Genomic DNA, 27,662 nt, shown 5'->3' with positions numbered 1-27,662 from the left:
GGCATTTCTGCTATTGCTAGTAGTTTCCTGGATCCATAATTCACTATTATTCATTATATATTATGAATAATAGTGAATTATGAAGAATACATCAGATATAGACATTCTGTTTTATCATTATATATTATGTGTGTGTGTTTCCAAGGAAAAGAAATCCCACAGGTCATCCCATTTTGCATTCTTGTAATGCCAAACAACACAAGGTTGGGAATAGCCATGAGATAAAGGCTCCATTGGAGAAGAGACAATCACCAAGTTGTGATCTGAGGTGCCTAAAGGACCTCTCACTTCGGCCGCGTACTTAGGTTTGTTTTTGAGAAAAAGATCAAGCATGTTGGCTGTATGGTTAGGATTGTCCAGTATTCTTGTAGGTAAATGAACAATCTGTGCAAGGTCATTAGTAACCAGCTGGGTCAGTGCGACTAGAAAACAGAAGCCAGCTGAAGTTGTGAACATTAAAATCACCAAGACTTGGACTGGAGACAGTCAAGTTGCAAAGAGAGGAAGTCAAAAAGCTCCAAGTGATTAGTGGAGTTGGTAGAACAGTAGAGACAACAGATGAATTTGACACAATGAGGTAGAGAGATTTTAAGCCAGAGAAGATCGAAAAGAGGAGATTCCAAATCACCAAGTCTCTGACAGGGAATATTGGAATGGACATATGCATAAGTACCACCTTTGAGGCGAAAGGAATCATACAGCAAATAATTTGGGCAACTGAGATGAGCAGTAGTTGAATCAACCAATGACTGAAATTCTGTCAGAAAAAAGTACATGGGGTTTGGCAGACTGCATGTGGAAATGGACATCGTTGAGATTAGAATTGAGATCACGTATATTTGTGAAATGAACTAGAAAGTGTTTGGGAGTTTTAGATCTTTTGGCAGATAAGCTTACTCTATTAGTTTGACAATTCATGGTGTATTCAATAGTAAGAAAAAGTGGGTGGGACATGCTGTATGAAGTAATGAAGTTTTTGGATGTGGTGTACACATAGTAAGAATATACCCAGATCCTTGACATAACGTGGCCTCGACAATTCCCCCCCCCCCCCGCATACACACTACTCGGATTCCCTCCAGTGACTATCTGGCAGAGTAGAGGTAGCAAGATTATACACTAGTTGATCCAGAAGCCTCCTAGAGAGTTACCAATAGGTTCAGTCCAGTGTACTAACTAGCGGCCAGCCTGTGAACACCATTTTAGAGCTGTACCCTCAAAATGTAAGGAAGATTGGATCTCGCCACGATGTTCATCATAACCTTAAAAGTCATCAATCATACTGCATGATGGAAGAGATGGGGAAGGGTTGACTAGAACTTAGCTCTGGAGACTAAACATGGGTTCCACCACTTCAAGCCTCCAATAAGCAAAGTTGTGGTATTGCACCGGTTGATGAGAGTCATCTACCACTAGTACTGCCTGGTAACACAGAGGGGCGGCATTCCTCCATGTGGTGTGGGCACCACACCTCGACCCTGCTTACGTTGGTTCACACCTAGGTGGTCACCCACAGTGTGCTTGTGCATGGATGTTATACCCAGGATTACTAACAGTCTCACCATTGTGAAGGTGCAAGCGGAGGATTTGGCTGTCACAGACCATCTGGACTTTGCCGAAATTGGGTCCACTTGACTTGAGTGTCACCTAAATATCAGTTCCATCAACGTTTTAGACTCCCAGGCAGCAAGTACAGCTTGTCTGGCATATCTGAGAAAATGTCTGACAACCTCAAGTGTGTGTGTGTGTGTGTGTGTGTGTGTGTGTCATATTTACTTATATATATATATACACACACACACACACACACACACACATATATAGCATATGTATTAAAAATAATAAAACTATAAGTATTGCCTAAGTATCAAATTCTAATAAATTTATTTTTTTATTTTAAATATTTTAATAATATTTGTTTTTTTAAGTCTTTCAAAAACCAGAAGGTATACACTATTCACATAAAAAAAATCCAGAGGATATATGGTGTGTACCCTCCACTACAGCCCTGGCTGCAGCTGACAATGGAATGTAACACAAATGTGGATTGCAACAATACAAATACTTGTATTGTTGCAATCATACTTGCTGCAGTGGTAACTGCAGGAAGTATGATTATGATGTCATACTATTCACCAAATGGGTAATTAGGATATTGGCTTGGATTTCGCTAACCTCTTCTAAGCCAAGGATGTTTTCACATAATATAAAACATCTTTTGTGTGTACAAGGTACACACGCATTTATTTATTTATTTAGGATAACTCTTAGAAATTTAATGCTTAGATGCAATTACTTGTTCATACAGCTATGGAGCTGGATATAGAAATGTATACCAACAATTTTATGTGGACAAAGATTAAAACAATTGCTTTTGGCACACATGCTAACTTTATTGATAGCTCCTTGCAACTGCTTTTAAACTGTATTGGGAATGGTAAAAGATGCTGACGTCATGTACATATAAGGCAGTGTCTATTGTATTTAGTATCTGTTCTGCTCTGCTATGGAATTTAGTGAACTCCATAGCCGAGTGGGCAGGAGCAGGAGTGCAGTAGCACCCGCTCTTTGAGTAGACCGGGGTTCGAGGCCGTGACTGCTGAATACAGTCAATCTGCCAACCCGCACTGGACCAGCGTGGCAGATTATGGTCCATTTCCCTTAACATGAATTGTTGAGGAGGCTTCCCCCCTGCAGTGGGTTGATAATGGCTGCACTTTACTTTTTTTTTTTATGGAATTTATGGTAAACAGGACGGATTGAGAATGGATTCCTGTGGCACTCCCTCTTCCTTAAGGAATTGCTTGGTATTCTGCATAGTCTGCATTCAAACTTGAAAAGGCCTTCACCAAGTTTGAAAAGGCCTTCACTTTGTAAGAATTTCTTACAAAGGTGTTCTAAGAAATTCTGGATGTATAGTGGTAGGCACCCTTCTCATACCAATATTGTATGTGTCTTAGTATTCTGAAACACCATTCAGTATCATATGCTCTCTCTGTATCAAAATAAACCATGATCAGGTGTTCTTTCCTCATGAAAGCATTTCGGATGTTATTTTACATTCATACCAATAGCTCTACTGCTGACTGATGTTTTCTGAACCCACACTGAACTGGACACATGATATTTTGAGATTCCAGAGAATGTTTAAAATAATCACTGTAGAAGGCATTATTTATGGTTGTGGAAGTTGTTCTGTGATCGTTTATTTAGACTGACACTTAGAACGGATCTTTGTGGAATTCCCTACACTTGGTAAAATACTCGAGAGAGAATGAATCCTAAACAAATTTGAAATTGGCAATTCAAAAGAAAGTTTATAATAATATTAGAAAGGTTACCCCTAAGATCAAAGCTGCAGAGGTCTTACAATATGTTGAAACTGCCAGGCTGTGTCATATGCTTTTTTGATATCAAAGAAAACTGCTATGAAATGCTCAGATTTAATAAAAGCATCAAGAATGTATGTTTCAAATCAGATTAAATGAGCCAAAATGGATCTGTTTTTTCGAAATTTGCATATCCTGGAAAGCAGACCATTTGTTTCCAAATACCATATGAGGCAAGAACTGAACATTCTATCTGGGGCCTTGCTCAAACTTGTTAGATGGAATGATAGTTACTTGGATTTCTAGGATCCTTTCCTGGTTTTGGGAAAGCAAGAATGATTGCCTTCCTCTGGGACTCCAGAAATTCTTTGCCAAGAAAGAAAGATTCTATTAAATAAAGCTAGAAGATGATCCTCAAGAGTGTCTTGAAAGGTGTTTTATCATTTCATAGATGTCATCTGGCCCCATAGCACTTTCTTGTGAGAGAATGAGTGCTATGCTTAACTCTTCCCATGTAAAGGGCTTGTTGTATAGTTCAAGCCCTTTTGAAGAGAAGTTTAATGGATATTTCTCACTTTTTTCTTTTAAGGCCAAGAAATCTGGGGAGAGCGATGTTATCGTTGATATTTTCACAAATATTTCCCCTAGAGTATTTTTAACTGCAGTTGGATCTGCAATTGGACATTCATTATGACCTAGAATCACTGAAAGGGATGGTGGATATTTCCCTTTCATTTTCCAAATCTTATCCCAGACTACTTTTGAACTAGAAGCCTGGGTTATGGAGAAGGTAAAGTTTTTTTTTTTTTTTTTTTTGGTAGTTGTTGGCGCATCGGCTTCTGTGACCATAATGCACCTCCCAAGGTTTTTGCAGTACTTTGATCCATGCCCGAGGTGGGATTCGAACCCGTGACCTTTGGGTTTGTTCCGGTACCGTAACAATAGTGGAAACTGTTCACAGCCTTATAAAATGCACTGTTTGCTTGATGTTTGCACAGCAATCGGAACGGGACATGATACTGCCATGGGGGATGTCTTTGTGTGTGCGCGATGCAAGGAGTGTATCGATATCAGGCAACAACTCAGCGTTCTTGTGGGCCTATATGAGAGCTTGAAGGACAGGGTGGATGCCCTCGAAGAAACTAAATTGAGGGGCCCATCAAGCTCTCAGCTGCCCACATCAACGCCAGAGCTTGCACTTGGGCATCACGTGACACAGAGGCAACCCCCAAGGCAGAATGCGCTGGTCCCGAAGGAACTAGTAGTTGTTGGTGACTCTATTGTCAGGGAAACGGGAAACATGCTTTGTAAAAAGGATAGGTGGAACAGGACCAGGGTATGTCTGCCAGGGGCAAAGGTTGATGACTTGTAGAGCAAATATCATCTTTTAAGGGCACAAAAGGTGATATAGTTGTACACGTTGGCACTAATGATATTAAGAGTAGGAGACCGGCAGAATTACTTAACAAACAGGTCACTGTTGAACAAAAGCCGAGAATTAGGGTTGAATTTGAAAGTGTCTGCAATTCTGCCCAGACACGATAGGAGGGAGTATATGATGAGAGCCTTGTCGATCAATTCGGCCCTGGAAAGATTGTGCAAGGCTCAAGGGGTAGAACTTTTTTCAGCCTGGACTGTACTTGTTAACAGGAGAGATTGCTTCTACAGGGATGGGATACACTTAAATAGAAAGGGTGTAAGAATATTTGCTGATGCTATCGAGGCAGTGTTAGGTGGGTCGGAAAACTGCTAGCTTGGGGGGAGACAAAGACCAATAGATTGACAGTAGCCACTGGCAGAGGAGAAAGAGATTCTTGCACTGCTTCTATTAGAATAAGCAGAAGCCTGAAAAACAAGATGCATGATATTTCAGAGACTGCTGGGAGCCATATCGGTACAAGTAAACACATGGGTTGTGTTAGGGTAGCTAAGAATAGAAACAGGTGCAGGTATACTTGCGTGTACACCAATGCTAGGAGTTTAGTAAATAAATTTGATGAATTTGAGGTATTGCTCAAAACATCAAAGGCAGATATTGTTGGGATATCAGAGACGTGGTGTCACACAGATATAAGGGAGGCAGAACTGCCATTTGGGGAGTACAACGTCTACAGAAAGGATAGACAGGATAGGAAGGGGGGGAGGGGTTATGCTATTAGTTAAGAAACACATAAAAACCAAGGATTAAGCTACAGAATCTTGAAATAACTGGGAGTAAAGTGGAGGAGAAACTGTTGAAGATAAACTCAAGAAAGGCACCCGGGGTGGATGGGATCTATCCAGTTATATTAAAGGAGGCAGCAAAGGAAGTAAGCAAACCCTTATCCATAATTATGAGAGCTTCCTTGGACTTAGGGGAGGTACCCATAGACTGGAAATGTGCAAATGTGACCCCAATTCACAAAAGAGGATCAAAGGCTGACACAAGTAATTATAGACCTGTGAGCTTAACTTCTGTTCCAGAAAAATTAATGGAGGCACTGGTTAAAGAAGCACTGCAGGATCATTTAGACAAGACTTCAGTTATAGCTCGGACACAGCATGGTTTTGTTAAGGGGAAGTCTTGCCTGACCAATTTCATTGGATACTATGATGCAGTCACAAAAGAACTGGATGCAGGGAATAGCTTTGATATTATATACTTGGATCTTAGAAAGGCTTTTGATACTGTTGCACATGGAAGACTGCTACACAAATTGGAGCAGTGTGACATTGGAGGCAAATTGCTGCTAGGGATAAAGGGGTGGTTGAGGGGGAGAAGACAGAGAGTGGTAATCAATGGACACTGCTCATCGTGGACTAATGTTATTAGTGGAGTCCCTCAGGGCTCAGTGTTGGGTCCATTATTGTTTTCTGTATTTATAAATGATATTGATGATGGTATATCAAGCTTAATGTACAAGTTTGCAGACGATACAAAGGTTGGCAGGGTTGTCAAGGACACTACTGACACTATGCTGCTGCAACAGGATCTGGAAAGGTTGAGCAGATGGGCTGAGAGGTGGCAAATGAAGTTTAACATTGACAAATGTAAAGTACTGCACATAGGAAACAGCAACCCCAGAGCAACGTATCAACTCTGTGGTACTACACTGACAGTGGTAGAGAATGAAAAGGCAGATATGAAGTTCTCTGAGCAGTGCAGACGGGCTGCAAGAGTAGCTCATGGTGTATTGTCAATGATATATAGGAATTTTTCTAGCAGGGATAAGGAGGTGATTATTCCCTTGTATAAGGCAATGGTCAGGCCACACCTAGAGTACTGTATACAGGTCTGGAGGCCTCATTTCAAGAAGGATGTAGAGCTGCTGGAACGAGTACAGAGAAGGGCAACAAGATTAGTGAATGGAACAAATAGGTTCTCTTACGAAGAAAGGCTTAAGTTTTGCAAATTACAGTGTCTGGAGACTAGGCACCAGCGAGGTGATCTGATAGAGGTGTATAAAGCCTTGAATGGTTTGAGCATGCTCAATGCTGATGGGATTATTCCTCTTGCTCAGAATAATAAGATGCAGGATATTTCAGAGACTGCTGGGAATCATTGGGGTACAAGTAAACACATGGGTTGTGTTAGGGTAGCTAAGAAAAAGAACAGGTGCATGTATACTTGTGTGTACACCAATGCTAGGAGTTTAGTAAATAAATTTGATGAATTTGAGGTATTGCTCAAAACATCAAAGGCAGATATTGTGGGGATTTCAGAGACGTGGTGTCACACAGATATAAGAAATGCAGAACTGGAATTTGGGGAGTACAATGTCTACAGAAAGGATAGACAGGATAGGAAGGGAGGAGGGGTTATGCTATTAGTTAAAAAACACATAAAATCCAAGGAAGTGAAGCCAGTCGACATCGCTGGACAGTGCAGTGTCGAGTCAGTTTGGTGTGACATAAGCATTGGGAGATCAAAATTGAGAGTAGGAGTGTGCTATAGGCCTAATGACTCTGATGAGTATAATAAGAAACTGTTCGGAGAAATAGAGTGGGCCAGTAAATCAGAGAGTCTTATAATGGGGGATTTTAATTTCCCAGATATTGACTGGAATTTGGGGGCTGGTCACTCACACAGTAGCAAGGCTTTTGTGGATTTATTGGATGATTGTTTTCTACATCAGCATGTTCGGGAGGCAACTAGAGGGAGTAATACTCTTGATTTGATTATCAATAGTGATTCTTCATGCAATAAGAATCTGCAGATAAATGAACCACTTGGTGGCAGTGATCACAGTGTGCTGAAGTGGGAGTTACTCAAAGAGGTAACTACCATTAGGGGTAAAGGGAAGGGGTATTGTTTTCGTAAAGGCGACTACAATGGACTGAGACAGTATTTAAATTCTATACAGTGGGATCAACTGATGATATTGCCAACAGCAAATTCAAAATGGGAAGCATTCAAAGAACTTATCGTGGAAGCTACTAGGCTTTACATTCCAACTAAGAAATATTGTTCAAGGTTTAGGCCTAAATGGTTGTCAGATGAACTAATGAGGCATATGGCAGAGAAGAAAAATGCATGGGATACATACAAATTAACACGTGACACGGACGCCTATGATAGATACAAGTTGATCTGTAACCAAGTTACAAAGGAGGTTAGGCAGGCGAAGGCAGATTACGAGAGATCCTTGGCAAGGGATGCGAAGAAAAACAGCAAAGAGTTCTTTACTTATGTAAACTCTAGAAGGAAGGGGATGAATCAGATTGGTCCACTTGAGATCGATGGGTCAACTGTTGATGACCCTGCTCGGGTAGCTAACAAACTAAATGAATATTTTGCATCGACATTCACACATGAGGAGTTATTCAGCGAGGGGAATGCCAGAGGTGTATTCAACTCTAGCAGTAAGCTAGAGAATCTTGTAATAACTGAGAGCAAAGTGGAGGAGAAATTGTTGAAGATAAACACAAGAAAGGCACCTGGGGTGGATGGAATCTATCCAGTTATATTAAAGGAGGCAGCAAAGGAGGTAAGCAAACCCTTAGCCATAATTATGAGAGCTTCCTTGGACTCAGGGGAGGTACCCATTGACTGGAGATGTGCAAATGTGACTCCAATTCACAAAGGGGGATCAAAGGCTGACACAAGTAATTATAGACCTGTGAGTTTAACTTCTGTTCCCGGAAAATTAATGGAGGCACTGGTGAAAGAAGCACTGCAGGATCATCTAGACAAGACTTCAGTTATAGCTAGGACACAGCATGGTTTTGTTAAGGGGAAGTCTTGCCTGACCAATTTGATTGGATACTATGATGCAGGGAATAACTTTGATATTATATACTTGGATCTTAGAAAGGCTTTTGATACTGTTGCACATGGAAGACTGCTGGACAAATTGGAGCAGTGTGGCATTGGAGGCAAGTTGCTGCTATGGATAAAGGGGTGGTTGAGGGGGAGAAGACAGAGAGTGGTAATCAATGGACACTGCTCATCGTGGACTAATGTTATTAGTGGAGTCCCTCAGGGTTCAGTATTGGGGCCTTTATTGTTTTCTGTATTTATAAATGATATTGATGATGGTATATCAAGCTTAATGTCCAAGTTTGCAGACGATACGAAGGTTGGCAGGGTTGTCAAGGACACTACTGACACTATGCTGCTGCAACAGGATTTGGAAAGGTTGAGCAGATGGGCTTCGAGGTGGCAAATGAAGTTTAACATTGACAAATGTAAAGTACTACATATGGGAAACAGCAACCCCAGAGCAACGTATCAACTCTGTGGTACTACACTGACAGTGGTAGAGAATGAAAGGGACCTGGGGGTGGTGGTGCAGGCAGATATGAAGTTCTCTGGGCAGTGCAGACGAGCTGCAAGAGTAGCTCATGGTGTATTGTCAATGATATATAGGAATTTTTCTAGCAGGGATAAGGAGGTGATTATTCCCTTGTATAAGGCAATGGTCAGGCCACACCTAGAGTACTGTATACAGGCCTGGAGGCCTCATTTCAGGAAGGATGTAGAGCTGCTGGAACGAGTACAGAGAAGGGCAACTAGATTGGTGAATGGGACAAAGGGGTTCTCTTACGAAGAAAGGCTTAAGTTTTGCAAATTACAGTGTCTGGAAACTAGGCACCAGCGGGGTGATCTGATAGAGGTGTACAAAGCCTTGAATGGTTTGAGCATGCTCAATGCTGATGGGATTCTTCCTCTAGCTCAGAAAAATCACCTGAGAGGGCATAAATTCAAATTGAGGAAAGACAGATGTAGGATAGATGTGCGGAAATTTGCCTTTAGCCAGCGGGTGGTTGGTGGGTGGAACAGACTTCCATCCCTTGTCGTGGAAGTTGATAGCCTAAATAAGTTTAAGGCTCAGCTGGACAGGTATTTCGAACGAACAGAGGGGTGAAGTGGAAGTGGTTATTTTTATTTATGTATGTTACTTTTTTTTTTTTTTTTTTTTTTTTTTGGCTGATGCTGCATAAGCTTGCTTTCTTGCATCAAATGCCTCTACTAATGCTAATGCTAATAATCACCTGAGAGGGCATAAATTCAAATCGAGGAAAGACAGATATAGGATAGACGTGCGGAAATTTGCCTTTAGCCAGTGGGTGGTTGGTTGGTTGATGGCACAGACTTCCATCCCTTCTAGTGGAGGTTGATAGCCTAAATAAGTTTAAGGCTCAGCTGGACAGGTATTTTGAACAAACAGAGGGGTGAAGTGGGTTTTTTTTTTTTTTTTTTTGGCTGATGCTGCATAAGCTTGCTTTCTTGCATCAAATGCCTGTACTAATGCTAATGCTAATTTCAAGAAGGATGTAGAGCTGCTGGAACCAGTACAGAGAAGGGCAACAAGATTAGTGAATGGAAGAAAGGGTTGCTCTTACAAAGAAAGGCTTAAGTTTTGCAAATTACAATGTCTGAAGACTAGGCACTGGCGAGGTGATCTGATACAGGTGTATAAAGTTTTGAATGGTTTGAGCATGCTCAATGCCGATGGGATTCTTCCTCTTGCTCAGAATAATCACCTGAGAGGGCATAAATTCAGATTGAGGAAAGACAGATGTAGGATAGATGTGTGGAAATTTGCCTTTAGCCAGCAGGTAGTTGGTTTTTTTTTTTTTTTTTTTTTAAGAAAACTCCAAACACGAAAGGTATCAAAACCTATAGTACTTAGTACCGTGCATGGGTTGGAGGAGAAGTATGGGGGGAGGGGGATGCCGGAAACTTTGCTCTAGAGACTAAACATGGGTTTCACCACTTCAAGCCTCCATAAAGCAAAGTGGTGGTATTTCACCGGTTGATGAAAGTCATCTACCACCTACCAACTTGGAACAGACATCCATCCCTGGTTGTGGAAGTTGACAGTCTAAATAAATTTAAGGCTCAGCTCGACAGGTATTTCGAATGAATGGAGGGATGAAATGGAAGTGGGTTTTTTGTTTTTTTTTTTGCTGATGCTACATAAGCTTGCTTTCTTGCATCATATGCCTCTACTAATGCTAATGTCTCCTATAAACAGAGGTACACTGGCTTTTGCCTATGGAGGAGAACATTGATGTCAACATTCTGTTGGAATCTACGTCAAATCCACTGCATAAATTTGGTCATTATTTGGCCTTTTTTGGTCCATCAGATGGCTTCCAAAGTGCTGAGAGCTTTGCTTTCTTAGTTTTCAATTTTTCCTTTTTGGGGCAGTATGGATGCTGTCTAGTGTCTATATCTCTGTCCACACAAGGTTCCAAGAATGCATTGTCATCATTTGTTTCCTTCACCTCTACCTCCACATTTTCATTTGTTTCAGTGAATAAGTCAGACTTTTTCAGTTTTCTCTGCATTATTTTGCTTAGTTAGAGGTAGAACAGTAAGTGTTATCAACATGGGAGTGGCAGCTGATTTAGTGTTTTGTACTGGCTTTTGAGTGTCCAAGAAGTAGCATGCAATGGAAGCAAATGATTCTTTTGGTGGGATTGTCATATTTCTTTCAGTTCTAACAGATTGCTTCCCTCACTTTGCTCACTAGAATGGCAACTCGAATGTGGTGAGCAGGTCCGTCCCCAGTTGTCTTTACTTAGCTGACATTACATAAGATAGAGTTTTCATTTGCCTTTAGATATATACTATGATGCAGTCACAAAAGAACTGGATGCAGGGAATAACTTTGATATTATATACAGCCTACTGAGCATATTTGGGCTTATTATTGGCATAAACAGTTTTCACATATACTGATATAGAATATTCAGCTTTACTTTGTATCATTGTATTTGCTTTTCTTGTTTTGACTGCTGGCATGCCCTTAAGTATGCAGGGTGCTCACCTTCACAGTTGACACAAATATGTTTGGTGGCTGAATATGCATTCCTCTCATGGTCTTTGTGCTGTACCAAGCACGGGCAGGCACTTCATGGCAGGCCATCTGTCCATATTTCTGGCATTTGAAACATCACAGTGGTTCAGGATTTATGGTCTTAATGTGCAATCTATATACCCAGCTGTTATCACATTAGGAGATGTTGGAGTATTAATTGTAAGAATGATGTTTTTGGTTGTGATTAACTTCCCATCCCTATGTGGGGAAATTCCTTTAACAGCTATCATTCTCTATGGCTTTAGTTCAGAGCAGATTTCCTCTTTGGTACCTCAAGGAGGTCCCACTCTGAAATGACACCTCTAGATAAATTTAGTGTTCTGTGTGGTGTCATGGTATTCCTTTGGTCGATGTTGTTTGATGGAGTAGCTGCTCAGAGTACCTGCAATTGTTTGTTTCAATTAAATGGTCCCCATTTATTAAACAAAAAATGGGTAACATTTTCCCAATAGGTTTCTCAGTTTTTGAGTGCATTATTAAGAATCTTGGTATGGTGCTAGATATTACTTCTTAACAGTCTCTTTGCTGCATCAACAGCATCTGTTTCATGGTTTTTATTTTCAATAGGGACCATGTTGGGACCCCTGACGAAATAATGTTATCAAGTCAGGATTCACATAGTTTTTTATTTTTGTTCAGTGCCTGGGCTGCAAACCCACCAAAGAGGACAAATGGGATACCCACTACCCATAAGAGTAGGGCATGACATTGACATGGTTGACCCTTGCAGGCAAACTCACTAGCCAACTGATCCTGGCCAAGCCATCCAAGACCACCCGTCTTGTTGAAGCAGGTGGCCAAAGTGGTGTGTTGAAACTGGGTTCCTCAACCACTAGGAACCTTTCCAAGTTTCCATGGGTCGCAGTACATGCTGATGCCAGATTGTTATGGTGTTAGCCTGGAACCTAGGATATGGGCATTGGATTCCAGTCATGCTAATCTGGAAGATCAGCAGTGTCACTGAGAGGTCCCTGACTATGCACAGATGCCCATGTCAAGGGGAAAGTCTACCAGATTTTGGTATATTGTGCACTGTCACTTCATCAGACTTTTTTCACAATTTGCTGTATGGTCTTTACTGTGAGTGGCTTAAGTTTAAAAACTTCTTAACTGGTGTGCAAATGCAGCATTTTCTTATTTTGAATTCCACTTCACAATTTCAATCCTCTTTTACTGTAATGCCTGCAGTACTTTTTTAATGTTCAAATTATTCTGAAACAATCAAATAAAAAATATACATTATAAACTATTTTTAAAATAATCATATGTATTTATATCAGAAGTTACTATAAATAGTTTCCTCACAGTGTACTTCTTTACATGTGAATGTGTGAAAAATAATCATTTTATTAAAAATTATACAAAATATTTATTCAGTTTTTTTAGCAACCTGAATAGCTTCATGAATAGTAGTACCATTTATAACTAGTGGATCAATATGGTTCATCACTTTCCTTCTAGTTAGCAGCAAATAATTCTTTGCTACCTCTCTTTGAATTCTTAAAAAAAGCACTTCTCAGAACCTGCCTTAGTTTGTCAACCCCACTCCCCTGTAGTGATTTGGCTTCAGAGTAGTTTGTATTTGCTGAAGGTTTGTGTCCCCTAAGAATTTGTAATCATCCCAAGCATTTTGGTACTGTGTGAGTAGTCTTATCAGTTCACCTGCCATCCATTTAATTCTAAATGTTAAACAGTATTTCTCAGTTTCCACAAAAAGCATGGCACCTTCCATGATAACTTTCCAGAATGTTTCCTATCTGAAATTTGCAGTTGGAAACATTATCAGCACAATGAAAAGAATTTAAACTGGAAATAACTTATAAATTGTGAGAAACTATTGTAACCATCTTTCTGGAGAATGCCTTCCCTTTATCCTTGACAGTAATTATATCTCTGAGTAAACCCCACATCAATATATTATGATTAACTCCACCTAGTAGTTTCTTGATCTGGAGATTTATAATGTATGAAGAGTCGTCACCTAATAAAATCAGTTGAAATCAGTTTTTGAGATATTGTTTTTCTTAGTTATTGCTCCAACATGCTGCTGAAAAAAAAAAAAAAAAAAGTGATCCAATAAATCCAAATAATTTGTGCTACTGTGCACATGAACAATTTGGAAAGTTTAAATTCCCCATTATAAATGTAATGTTTTGATTTGCTGGCCCACTCTATTTGTCCATATTACATGCCTGTAATATACTCCTATTTCTCATTTTTTATTTCCCAGCCACATTAAACTGACTCAGCACTGCCCTGAACTGGCTGTAATGCTTCCGATCCTTGCTGTCTTAACCAAGGGCATAACTTCATCCCTCTTGCCCTCTCTATGCATATTTTACCTTCCATATTGAAATTCCACATTATTTATGTCAAGTGGCACCATATTTCTGATATTCCTACAATGTCCATATTTGACTTCATAACCAATTCTTCAAATTTATCAAAATTGTTTAATAAATTCCTCAGTAACCCTAACATGGTTCATATATTTACTTGTCCTATGGTGACTCCAGTAGTCTTGGTAATCCATGACACCTTACTTTTCAGGTGTCAATAGAAGCAGCACAAGAATCACTTTTGCCTCTGCTTGTGGCTGCAGTTAATCTATTATTCTGTATACTCTCCCCCATTAAGCTAACAGTTTTCCTGTCATAAACTGTGAGAGCATCAGCAATTATTCTTGTACTCTTTCTGTTTAAGTGTATCCTATCTTTGTAAAAAAAGCCTGTTTTAGCAAGCAGAGGTAATGAAGAAAACATTGGGAGTGAAATCATTTTATGATAACTGAAAGGTTGTCCAAAGAGAAACTGTTGAAGGTAAAAGTAAATATGGCACCTGAGGCTAGTGGAATATATCATTATATTTAAAGAATTTAAACAGGTATGCAAAACCTTTGGCCATAATGATAAGAATATCCTTGGATTCAGGGAATGATCACACAGATTGGAGATCACCAACAGACAAAATCAGTAATTACATAATAGTAAGCTTGATTTCTGTGGAATGCAAACTAACCCCCAGGGTTTCACATCTGGTGAGTATGAGCTTGGCACACCCAGGGTCCTGAGCTGGATATCATCATTCTTCTCTTTCTTGATGATTCTCTCTCTCTCTCAGGGGTAACTCAGAATTTTTTTTTTTTTTTTTTTTTTTGGCTGGTGCAGCAAAAGCCTCAGGCTTCCTTGCACTATATGGCTAATTATAATAATAATAATGGAGTCAATGGATAAAGAAGCAACGCGTGATCCTGTTGATAGAAATGCATTTATATGTCAATTATGGCATAGTTTTCGTATTAGTATTAAGAGTAGCAAATAATGCAGGAAATCAAGCTTATACAGTTGGCAAAAAAAAAAAAAAAAAAAAAATCCCATTTTATCTATCCATCCACTCCAATAGTTTGTCTAGTTCTTCCTTGAATTTATTTAAACTATCTACTTCCATAACAATAGATAGAAGCCCATTCCAGCAATAACCCATCCACTGACTAAAGTAAACTTTTGCATATCTATTCTGCAACCATCCTTCAATTTGAATTTATGCCTCATCCTATGCATAATCTAAGCAAGAGGAAGAATCCTATCAGTACTGAGTTTCCTCAATCTATTCAAAGCCTTACACACCTCAATCAGGACACCTCTCAATTGCTTAGTCTCCAGATGCTGCAATTTGCAAAACAGATGCCATTCTTGATAAGAATACCCTTTTGTTCCCCACACCCATCTCATTGCCCTTTTCTATATGCAGGGGCATTCCTGGGGTATGTGGCACATGGATGCCAATTGAAATTTGGCACCCCCTTTAAAATTTTCTTCATATATGTATGCAAGTTTCAGGTTTTTGGGCACCACTTGAACGTTGGTGCCCTGGTGCAGTGCATCCTCAGGATGGCCCACTCCTGTCTATATCCATTCCAGCAGCTCTACAACATTCCTAAAATGAGGTCTCCAGACCTGTATGCAGTACTCAAGATGTAGCCTGATCATATCTCTTAAAATTCCTGTATATCAAAGACAAAATCCTACGAGCTTTCCTGGCAGCCTGTTTATACTGTTCAGAGAATTTCATATCACAATGCACAACCCCCCCAAACCATTTTCCACTACATTTAGTGTAGTGCCCTCATGAGTAGCACAGTTGGTATAATCACTGTCCTCTCCACACTGGGTAGGACTTGAGTTTAAATCCCATCAATGATGGGAGCAATTTTTATGGGTCCTTTTTGAAATGTGGCTGAATTAGTCAGTCTCAGGTGAGGGTAGTATGGTTTTTTACCTCCTGGAAACTCTGGGTTTTTATTCAGCAAAAACAATCACAGAACACACAATTTACAGGCATATTATATACAGCACAATGTGGCCTGTAAAACCTTACGACAATGAAATTAACTGAGTATAGTATCACACAGTTGATACCTTATGCTGGGATACTGCAGCCCATATGCAGTACTACCTTATATTCATCAATGTTAAACATCAATGTCATTTCTCAGCACACCTGCCTAATTTTTTTAAATCATGTTCCTGCAGCATACCTTCATTACTGTCATTTACTACCATGCCAATCTTTATATCATCTTAGACATTAAGAACTTAGACAAACTTAGACATTAAGCCTAATATAGCCTCATCTCATGGGTGTCATTAATAAATATAGAAAACAACAATGGGCACAGCACTAAATCCTGTATGACTCCACAAATAACATTAGTCCACATAGAGCAGTTCCAATGATAATCACTGTCTGTTTTCTTCCATTCAACCATCCTTTTATCCAGAGCAGTAACTTTCCCTTAATGCCACACTGCTCCAGTTAGTATATCAGTCAAAATTATTTTTTGCATCCATCCATCCAAATTTACCAAACACTTGGAACTGAGCAGTGCAGATGGTCTGCAAGAGTAGCTCATAGTGTCTCTCAATAATATATACAGGAATTTTTCTAGCAGGGATAAGGAGGTGATTATTCCCTTATATAAGGCAATGGTCAGGCCACACCTTGAGTACTGTATACAGGTCTGGAGGCCTCTGGAGTACAGAGAAGGGCAACAAGCTTAGTGAATGGTTTGAGCATGCTCAATGCTGATGGAATTCTTCCTCTTGCTCAGAATAATCATTTGAGAGGGCATAAATTCAAATTGAGAAAAGACAGATGTAGGATAGATTTGAGAAAGTTTGTCTTTAGCCAGCGGGTGGTTGGTTGGTGGGTCAGACTTCCATCCTTTATTGTGGAAGTTGATAGCCTAAGTGAATTTAAGACTGAGCTGGACAGGTACTTGAAACGGATGGAGGGGTGAAATGGGAGCATGTTTTTTTATTTTTTTTTATTTTTGCTGATGCTGCATAAGCTTGCTTTCTTGCATCATATGCCAATGATGCAAGAAAGCAAGCACTCTTGCAAGCAATGATGCAACACTTTAACTTCCTTGCTTTGAAACATGGCTTTCTCCAGTCCAATATTGTAATTCTAACAGTGAGGTAATTTTCATTGGTGATTTTTATGTTCACAACTCCACCCAGCCTAGTAGCTTTAGTCCACAATGAACTAGGCTTTACATACCAACTAAGAAATATTGTTCAAGGTTTAGGCCTAAATGGATGTCAGATGAACTAATGAGACATATGGCAGAGAAGAAAAATGTATGGGATACATATAAATTAATGGGTGACATGGAAGCCTATGATAGATATAAGCAGGTCTGTAACCAAGTCACAAAGGAGATTAGGCAGGCAAAGGCAGATTATGAGAAATCTTTGGCAAAGGATGCAAAGAAAAACAACAAAGAGTTCTTTACTTATGTATGTAAACTCTAGAAGGAAAAGAATGAATCAGATTGGTCCACTGGATATTGATGGTTCAAATGTTGATGATCCTGCTCAGGTGGCTAACAAACTAAATGAGTATTTTGCATCTACATTCACACATGAGGACTTATTCAGGGAGGGGAATGCCAGAGGTGAGTTAAACTCTAGCAGTGAGCTAGATAATTTTGAAATAACTGAGAGGAAAGTGTAGGAGAAATTGTTGAAGATAAACATAAAAAAGGCACATAAAAAACATTAAAAAAAAAAGAGGTGGATGGGATCTATCCAGTTATATTAAAGGAGGCAGCAAAAGAAGTAAGCAAACCCTTAGCCATAATTATGATTGCTTCTTTGTACTCAGGGGAGGTACCCATGGACTGGAGATGCACAAATGTGACCCCAATTCACAAAGGAGGAACAAAGGGCAACACAAATAATTATACACCTGTCAGTTTAACTTCTGTTCCAGGAAAATTGATGGAGGCACTGGTTAAAGAGGCACTGCAGGATCATCTAGACAAGACTTCAGTTATAGCTTGGACACAGCATGGTTTGTTAAGGGAAAGTCTTGCCTGACCAATTTGATTGGATACTATGATGTGGTTACAAAGGAACTGGATGCAGGGAATAACTTTGATATCATATATTTGGATCTTAGAAAGGCTTTTGATACTGTTCACATGGAAGACTGCTGAACAAATTGGAGGAGTGTGGCATTGGAGGCAAATTGCTGCTATGGATAAAGGGATGGTTAAGTGGGAGAAGACAGAGAGTGGTAATCAATGGACACTGCTCAACGTGGACTAATGTTATTAGTGGAGTTCCTCAGGGTTCAGTGTTGGGTCCATTGTTGTTTTCTGTATTTATAAATGATATTGATGATGGTATATCAAGCTTAATGTCCAAGTTTGCAAATGATACGAAGGTTGGCAGGGTTGTTAAGGACACTACTGACGCTATGCTGCTGCAACAGGATCTGGAAAGGTTGAACAGATGGGCTGAGAGGTGGCAAATGAAGTTTAACATTGACAAATGTAAAGTACTACATATGGAAAGCAGTATCCCCAGAGTAACGTATGAACTCTGTGGTACTACACTGACAGTGGTAGAGAACGAAAAGGACCTGGGGTTAATTGTGCAGGCAGATATGAAGTTTTCTGAGCAGTGCAAACGGTCTGCAAGAGTAGCTCATGGTGTCTTGCCAATGATATACAGGAATTTTTCTAGCAATGATAAGGAGGTGATTATCCCATTATATAAGGCAATGGTCAGGCCACACCACCTTGACTACTGTATACAGGTCTGGAGGCCTCATTTTAAGAAGGATGTAGAGCTGTTGGAACGAGTACAGAGAATGGCAACAAGACTAGTGAATGGAACAAAGGGTTGCTCTTATGAAGAAAGGCTTAAGTTTTAGAAATTACAGTGTCTGGAAACTAGGCACCTGCGAGGTGATCTGATTGAGGTGCATAAAGCCTTGAATGGTTTGAGCATGCTCAATGCTGATGGGATTCTTCCTCTTGCTCAGAATAATCATTTGAGAGGGCATAAATTCGAATTTAGGAAAGACAGATGTCGGATAGATGTGCGGATGTTTGCCTTTAGCCAGTGGCTAGTTGTTTGGTGGAACAGACTTCCATCCTTTGTTGTGGAAGTTGATAGCCTAAATAAATTTAAGGCTGGGCTGGACAGGTATTTGGAAGGAACAGAGGGGTGAAATGGGAGCAGATTTTTTTTTTTTTTTTTTTTGGCTGATGCTGCATAAACTTGCTTTCTTGCATCATATGCCTTTACTAATGCTAATGTTTCCCAAATGTTTTTTTGTAAATGACTGTCCAGTTTTATTTCTAACCACTCACTGCAGGTGATGGTAGATGGCTGTCTGCCTGCTAACTTCTCCACTAATGCTGATCCCCAAGTTTCAGTTATTTCTCCCACTCTTTTCCTCTCATATATTAATGACTTTCTTCTGCTGAGTATCAATGGAAAAATTCATTAATCTCATCCAGAAATCCTATCCATAGTTTTGTTGATGATAGCACATTGCATTCCACACTCCAGTGGGAGAAATCTTGCCCTGCATAAACAGTTTCAACTTCTCAAATATACACTACCAATTCCTTAAATGCCAATCTCCAGGTAATTCTTCAGTGGGGCAAAGATAAATTAGATGATTTCAATCCTTCGGAAACTCAGTCCTGTCTTATATCTTTCACAAAGGATTCTTCTGCTCCTATACTTATCTGCGAGGACACTACACTCCTATCTCTAGGCAAGATCATATATCTCTATTGTGGATTATCCTGACTTCTAATCTCTTTCAACATAAGCACATTACGAATATTACTTTCTCTGCATCTAAAAAACTGGGTTTTCTCTTTCGTTCTCGGTGTTACTTTTCTTCCAAGCAGCTGTTCACTCTGTACAAATCACACCTCTGCACTATCATGGAATGTTGTTCTTATATGTGGGACGGTGCTCCCAAAATCTGTCTCAAGCTTCGTGATTCCATTCAAAAGAGGGCAGTTAGGTTAATTAATGACTCATCTCTAACAGAATCTCTCCACTCTCTATCTCAGACATTCTGTTTCTGCTGCATGCCTTTTCTATAGATACTTCCATGGTTCTTCTGAAATGGCTTCTATAATTCCCACTCTCTTTTCCAAAGCTGTCCGAATATGTGCCACAACTAGTCAACGTCCTTTTACTGTATAACTTCAAACTCACAGGCCCACTTTTCTTCTCCCTCATTTATTCATTCAACTTCTGTTCTCTGGAACAACCTTTCTTAATATGCATTTTCTGAAAATTACAATCTATAGAGGTTCAAGTCTGTCAATAAACATCTTCTTTCATCTTCTCAACCTCCAACCCATGCATGGTACTAAGTGCTATAGATTTCATATGTTTCATCTTTGGGGTTTTCATAAATAAATGAAAAGTTCCTTTAACTGTATCACAGTAACCTATCAAATTGGTTAGACAAGATCACCCCTTGACATATGCATCCTATGAATGAAGTATAATTGCACTCCTGTCCAGATGGTGCTGCTTTTGCATCGAATATTTTGCATCGACATTCACACATGAGGAGTTATTCAGCGAGGGGAATGCCAGAGGTGTATTCAACTCTAGCAGTAAGCTACAGAATCTTGAAATAACTGGGAGTAAAGTGGAGGAGAAACTGTTGAAGATAAACACAAGAAAGGCACCCGGGTTGGATGGGATCTATCCAGTTATATTAAAGGAGGCAGCAAAGGAAGTAAGCAAACCCTTAGCCATAATTATGAGAGCTTCCTTGGACTCAGGAGAGGTACCCATAGACTGGAAATGTGCAAATGTGACCCCAATTCACAAAGGAGGATCAAAGGCTGACACAAGTAATTATAGACCTGTGAGCTTAACTTCTGTTCCAGGAAAATTAATGGAGGCACTGGTTAAAGAAGCACTGCAGGATCATTTAGACAAGACTTCAGTTATAGCTCAGACACAGCATGGTTTTGTTAAGGGGAAGTCTTGCCTGACCAACTTGATTGGATACTATGATGCAGTCACAAAAGAACTGGATGCAGGGAATAACTCTGATATTATATACTTGGATCTTAGAAAGGCTTTTGATACTGTTGCACATGGAAGACTGCTACACAAATTGGAGCAGTGTGACATTGGAGGCAAATTGCTGCTATGGATAAAGGGGTGGTTGAGGGGGAGAAGACAGAGTGGTAATCAATGGACACTGCTCATCGTGGACTGATGTTATTAGTGGAGTCCCTCAGGGCTCAGTGTTGGGTCCATTATTGTTTTCTGTATTTATAAATGATATTGATGATGGTATATCGGGCTTAATGTCCAAGTTTGCAGACGATACAAAGGTTGGCAGGGTTGTCAAGGACACTACTGACACTATGCTGCTGCACTGGAAAGGTTCAGCAGATGGGCTGAGAGGTGGCTAATGAAGTTTAACATTGACAAATGTAAAGTACTACACATGGGAAACAGCAATCCCAGAGCAACGTATCAACTCTGTGGTACTACACTGACAGTGGTAGAGAATGAAAGGGACTTGGGGGTGGTTGTGCAGGCAGATATGAAGTTCTCTGAGCAGTGCAGACGGGCTGCAAGAGTAGCTCATGGAGTATTGTCAATGATATACAGGAATTTTTCCAGCAGGGATAAGGAGGTGATTATTCCATTGTATAAGGCGATGGTCAGGCCACACCTAGAGTACTGTATACAGGTCTGGAGGCCTCATTTCAAGAAGGATGTAGAGCTGCTGGAACGAGTACAGAGAAGGGCAACAAGATTAGTGAATGGAACAAAGGGGTGCTCTTACGAAGAAAGGCTTAAGTTTTGCAAATTACAGTGTCTGGAGACTAGGCACCAGCGAGGTGATCTGATAGAGGTGTATAAAGCCTTGAATGGTTTAAGCATGCTCAATGCTGATGGGATTCTTCCTCTACCTCAGAAAAATCACCTGAGAGGGCATAAATTCAAATTGAGGAAAGACAGATGTAGGATAGACGTGCGGAAATTTGCCTTTAGCCAGCGGGTGGTTGGTTGGTGGAACAGACTTCCATCCCTTGTGGTGGAGGTTGATAGCCTAAATAAGTTTAAGGCTCAGCTGGACAGGTATTTTGAACGAACAGAGGGGTGAAGTGGAAGTGGTTTTTTTTTTTTTTTTTTTGGCTGATGCTGCATAAGCTTGCTTTCTTGCATCAAATGCCTCTACTAATGCTAATGCTAATGCTTTATTCGTTTAACTGGCGACTCCATTATTTTCCCTGGAATAGAAGCTTACAGGTCTGTAATTACTCATGTCACCCATTGTTCCCCATTTGTGAATTTGAGATACATTCGCACATCAACAATACACAGGGATCACTCCTGAATCCAAAAATAATCTCATAATTATGGCTAAGGTTTGCTTACTTCATTGCTGCCTTACTTAGATAAAGCCATTCACTTTCCCTTTTTATGTTTAATTTTGCTTCCACTTTCCTCTCACTTATCAAAAAATCATGCAGCTCTCCCCCACCCCTAGAGTTTTAAAAACTTCTGGCATCTTGCTCCTTAAGCAATTCTCACAGATGAAGTAAATGCAAAATATCTAATCAGCTTGTCAGCAACAGTTAAAACATTGAGATAAAAAGGACCAATGTGATTCAGCTCCTTCCTTCTAAAGTTAATTTAAGGAAAGAAGCCTGTGCTGTTTTTCTTGGCATTATTTGTCAGAGCCTTCTTGTAATCAGCCTTGGCCTGCCTCTTTGTGACTTGATTACAGACTAGTTTATATCTACCATAGGCTTCTGTATCACCTGATAATTTATATGCATACCATGGACTTTTCTTCTCTGCCACTGTCTCAATAGTTCATTTGACATCCAATTAGGTCTAAGCTTTGAATTGTATTTATTCGTTGGCATGAAGAGCCAACAAAGAAATGCAATTTCTTCATTGTATTTCTTCTTCTAGTAGCTTATATTTTCCTGTATTGTTCCCATTTAGAATTTGTTGTCAGTAACAACATTAGTTTGTCCCACTGTATAGAATTTAAAATCTGCCTCAGCCCACTGTAGTCTCTTTTACAAAAGCAAAACCCTTCCCTTTCATTTTGAGGTAGTAACATCTTTAAGTAAATCCCACATCAATACACTGTGATCACTGCCACCTACTGGTTTTTTTATCTGTAGATTTTTAATTCATGAAGAATCACTGCTGATAATCAGATCAAGAGTATTGCTAACTCTCTCACTCTCTTGTTGCCTCTCTGATATGCTGCTGCAGAAACAGTCATCCAATAAATCCACAAAAGTCTTGCTAATGTGTGAGTGACTAACCCACAAGTTTTAGTCAATATCTGAAAAATTAAAATCTCCCATTATAAGAGGTTCTGATTTACTGGCCCACTATTTCTCTGTACAGTTTTTCATTGTATTCATTAAAGTCATTAGTTCTATAACACACTGCTATTCTCATCCCCCCCCCCTGTGCTAATGTTACACCAAACGGACTCAGCATTGCACTGGCTATCCATGTTAAGTGGATGGAGTGCTTTTGATTTTATGTACTTCTTAAGAACATAATTTGCTCCTCCTCCTTCCTGTCTTGACTAACCTTTCTGTACACATTGTACACCCCATATTCAAATTCTGCATCCCTTATATCTGAGTGACACCATGTCTCTTATATTCCAATAGTGTCTGGATTTGATGACTTGACCTGCACTTCAAATTCAGCAAATTTATTTACAATGCTACTTGCATTGATGTACATGCAAGTACCCACATACTTGTTCTTAGTTATCCAACACAGCCCATATATTTCCTTCTTCCATGATGACCCACAGTAGGTCTTGAAATTCCCGGTAGCTTGCTGTCTGGGTTGCTGCATGTTTCAAAAGAAGCACTGCAAGAATCGCTTTCACTTCTGCCTGCTTTTGTTTATCTATTATTTGTGTATCTCCCAAAGCTAACAGCAGTTTTCCAATCCAATGCCTGAATAGCATCAGAAATATTCTTGTACCACTTCTATATAAGTATGTCCTATCCCTGTAGAAGCAGTCTCTCCTATTAAAAAGCACAGACTACACTGAGAAAAATTCAACCCAATGAGCGTTGCACAATCTCTCTAGGGCCAAAATGACTGACAAAGCCCTCATCATATACTCCTTCATCATGTCCGGGCAGAATTGTAGACACTTTCAAATTTAACCCTAACTGAAAACTTTTTCTCAACATTGCCCTGTACTTGTTAAGTCTGCAGATCTCCTACTCTTAATGTCATTAGTGCCAATGTGTACAACAATATCACCTTTTGTGCCCTTATAAGATGATATCTGCTCTTAAACATCTTTAAATTTTGCCCCCTGGCAGACATTCTCTGGTCCTATTCCACCTATCCTTTTTGCACAATATTTTCCCATTTCCCTGACAGCAGAGTCACGGAAAATACTTCCTGTGTGACCAGTACCTTCTGTCACAGGGGTTGCTGCTCTATTTTGTCAAGGGTTTATCCATACCAGTAACTTGCCAAAATGCCATACTTCTCAGGTTTCTACAACAGTAATTCACTTGGAACAGTATTGCATGCTTTAGTGAAATCTAAATGGAGTAAACTCTCATTATAGCAGTTTCTAAGGGACTGGCTCCAAAGAGTGTACTGTGTACTCTTTGTGTACTCTATCACAGTTTGCTGAAGAGATTGTAAAAAATTAAAACTAATTAATACTATAAATAGATATGTAAACAATAATTAAGAATTTAAAAAATTCAAAAACTTAATTCTAGGAACTTTAGAAATTAAACAAAAGAAAAGGAACTTAAAATAGCAAAACTGTGCTAGGTACAAACAGAAAGAGTAAGTATAAGGCATTACATCGAAAGGGCTGTCAATCCACTCAAAGCCCCCGACAAAGTAGAGGATTGACGGCCACGTGATGGAATGCAAAAATGTATTATAGTAAAAATGTATAATAGTAATAAAATAGAAGTATATTGTTAATAATAACTAGTAATTACCTTTTGCTACAGATAAAAATTTTTATCAATAATTTGTCATGAAAATTCATTATCATTAAGCATTAAACTTCTAAACCTAATATGTTATAGGCCATGCGGAATTAAGATGACCTAAATAAGGCTAGATTAATGACCAGAACTGTATGAACACTAATGCCTATATGTAAAAACCACCAATAATAAATAACAATAAAAATTTGAACAATTAGAAATGTGTGTATATATATATATTTTTTTTTTTTTTTTGCTGATGAGCTTGCTTGTATAATTTTGCATACAAATACTAACACAGGAGACAAACTTTCACTGAAGTGAAATATCACCTAGATTAAAAAGTTGCACTGTTACATATACATTGAGTAGCACTTTGCATTTCTAATTGTTTCCAATTTAGTGATAACAGTTTGTTCTTTAGTTTGTTATAATCATAGATGTAAAAAAAAAAAAAAGCACTTAAACAAAGAATGTGTGCATGCATATGTATGTGTGGAAGGGGGGGGTCTCCTCCTTACAAGTTCAAAGTTTTCCAAAGGGAACCTTCAAAAACTAATTGAAGGGGAATATTACTTATACAAACTGAAATCAGGTAAATTGAGATAGGTTTCGGTTGTTGAATAGATAACTGAAATGAATGATAAATGAAACATTTACAAAATATATAACATGTAAACAGAAAAAATAAATAACCTTTAAACAGAAATTAAGAAACTTATTAAATTAAATATAAAAAACAAATTTAGCATTAATTTATCAGAAACATAAATTCTCTTTTCTTACCTTTCTACCATCTATGCCAGGTTCTCCTGATGGACCTGGTGGTCCAGGTGGACCCTGGAAAATAAAAAAGATTTTAAGAAAACTATTCTGCACAATTTAAATAATGGACAAAAATTGCCAATGCAAAATACAGCCATATTACATATAATTAATACCAAGTAGAGGGATTAATGTAAAAAAAAAACATGACATACATCAAATAATGCACTGGCATCTCTTGCTGATCATGAATATAATGGATTGGTAGGTTGGCTTCAATTTTATTGGCACATTGGCAAATAAGGCTATAATACACTCAAACCCGGTCATATAAAAGATAACAGTTAAGATTTCAGTGACTTAACCAATTAGGTCACTATGTCAAAATATATAATAAAAATAATAGTAATGACAAATGATGCAAGAAAGTTAGGTAGTTTTATTTAAAAAGTAGCTATGTTTTAACTGATGCTACAAGAATGGGGATACTCAAAGTGAGATCAATATTGCTCATAGAGGTAACAACACTATCCTTCTCAGTCATTGAACTATCCTTTCTTTTGGTGTTAATGACGTGTTTTGAGTTCGTCTGTAATTTCATCCTTGGGAATGTTAAAGAGGTCTCAATCAGAGTAGTGCAGGATTAATGAAATGGGAAGAATACCAAAAGTTTTTTGCTTTGAAAGTTGCCTAAAATGGTTGGAGCAAAATGTTTCTACAAGATCACTGAACAAAGTCATGTGATAATTTTAGGAGTGCCTGCGACATTTTAGGAGTGCCTGCGACAGTATCCATGCTCTTCTGAACAAGAAATGAGAATAGACCACTAAGAGATTTTGTTACTGATGAAAGAATGATTAAGAAGTGAGGTAAGTCAGGTGAAGAATAATTGTTTTTAAAATTCTTTTAAAAAAATTATGGCTGTGACACCACATGTTCAAGATCGAAGAAGATTATGAACTCTGGAAGAGGTGACATTAAAAGGACTGTGGTTATTCCCTTTTATCCTATTTAATTTATATTCAGGTTCCCAACCTTGCCACATAGAAATAGTGCCACCTGTGATTAAGTGAGTGGGACAAAGTAAAAAAGCAGTACATTCCTAACGATATGGAGTACAGTGCAAGTGTATAATAGTGCAGTGAAAGTAAATAGTCATAAGCAGTCAGCAGTAATGTTGCAAGTGTGTATCCAAAAAATCAAAAAAGAACAAATATTCACAGCAGAAAATTACACTAGTTGCGGTACTACAAAGACTAGAAAAACTTGGTCAAGTCTGCTGAGAACTGGAGGATGGGGAACATCATAGGATCTGCTTAAGCATTCTATTGTCTGTGAAAACTACTTTCACTATGTGCTTCTAGTGATCTGGGAGAACTTTTAACTCCATCACCATGGTTCAACAACTTCAATCTGCATTATTATTATTTCTTTAACTACAAGGGCATAACTGCAAAAAATTTCATATTGTGCAATTTCATATTCAAATGTACCAGCTCATGTATTATTTTTTTCCAGAAAAAAGCATTTTGTCAAATGTTTAACACTTTTTTGATTTCTAAGGCACTTATAAAAAAAAAACAATCATTATCCCAGCAGCAGTCATGCATGATATGTCAGGTGACGCATGCAAAACTTTTCAGTGTTTTTGTTGGCTTAAAATTAATGACTGAAACTTTCTCTACCTTCCTAAAAAAATACAAATTCAGTTTAACTAACTGGTCTGTAATTACTCGTGTCACCCTTCAATCCCCCTTTGTGAATTGGGGATACATTTGCACATCTCCAGTCAGTGGGGACCTCCCCTGAGTCCAAGAATGCTCTCATAATTATGGCTAAGGGTTTGCTTACTTCCTTTGCCACCTCCTTTAATATACCTGGATAGATCCCGTCCACCCAAGGTGCCTTTCTTATGTTTAACTTCAACGATTTCTCCTCCACTTT

The 27,662-nt window shown here is 39.0% G+C and overlaps 1 protein-coding gene across 2 annotated transcripts in view; it reads right to left on the bottom strand.

The window, feature by feature from the left end:
• LOC150081124 (uncharacterized) overlaps positions 1-27,662 on the bottom strand; it is a 1,253,880-nt gene that overhangs the window by 445,712 nt on the left and 780,506 nt on the right. For both annotated transcript variants that reach the window (XM_090381132.1, XM_090381131.1), the window contains exon 26: positions 25,740-25,793. In XM_090381132.1, coding sequence (XP_090237258.1) covers positions 25,740-25,793 — 54 coding nt within the window. The remainder of the gene's footprint in view (positions 1-25,739; positions 25,794-27,662) is intronic.

This window comes from Mastigoproctus giganteus, chromosome 9 (assembly GCF_048544385.1).
Source record: "Mastigoproctus giganteus isolate SK-2022 chromosome 9, ASM4854438v1, whole genome shotgun sequence".
Lineage (NCBI taxonomy): Eukaryota > Metazoa > Arthropoda > Arachnida > Uropygi > Thelyphonidae > Mastigoproctus > Mastigoproctus giganteus.
Note: the sequence above shows the minus strand (reverse complement) of the source record. Positions and strands in the feature narration are given on the sequence as shown.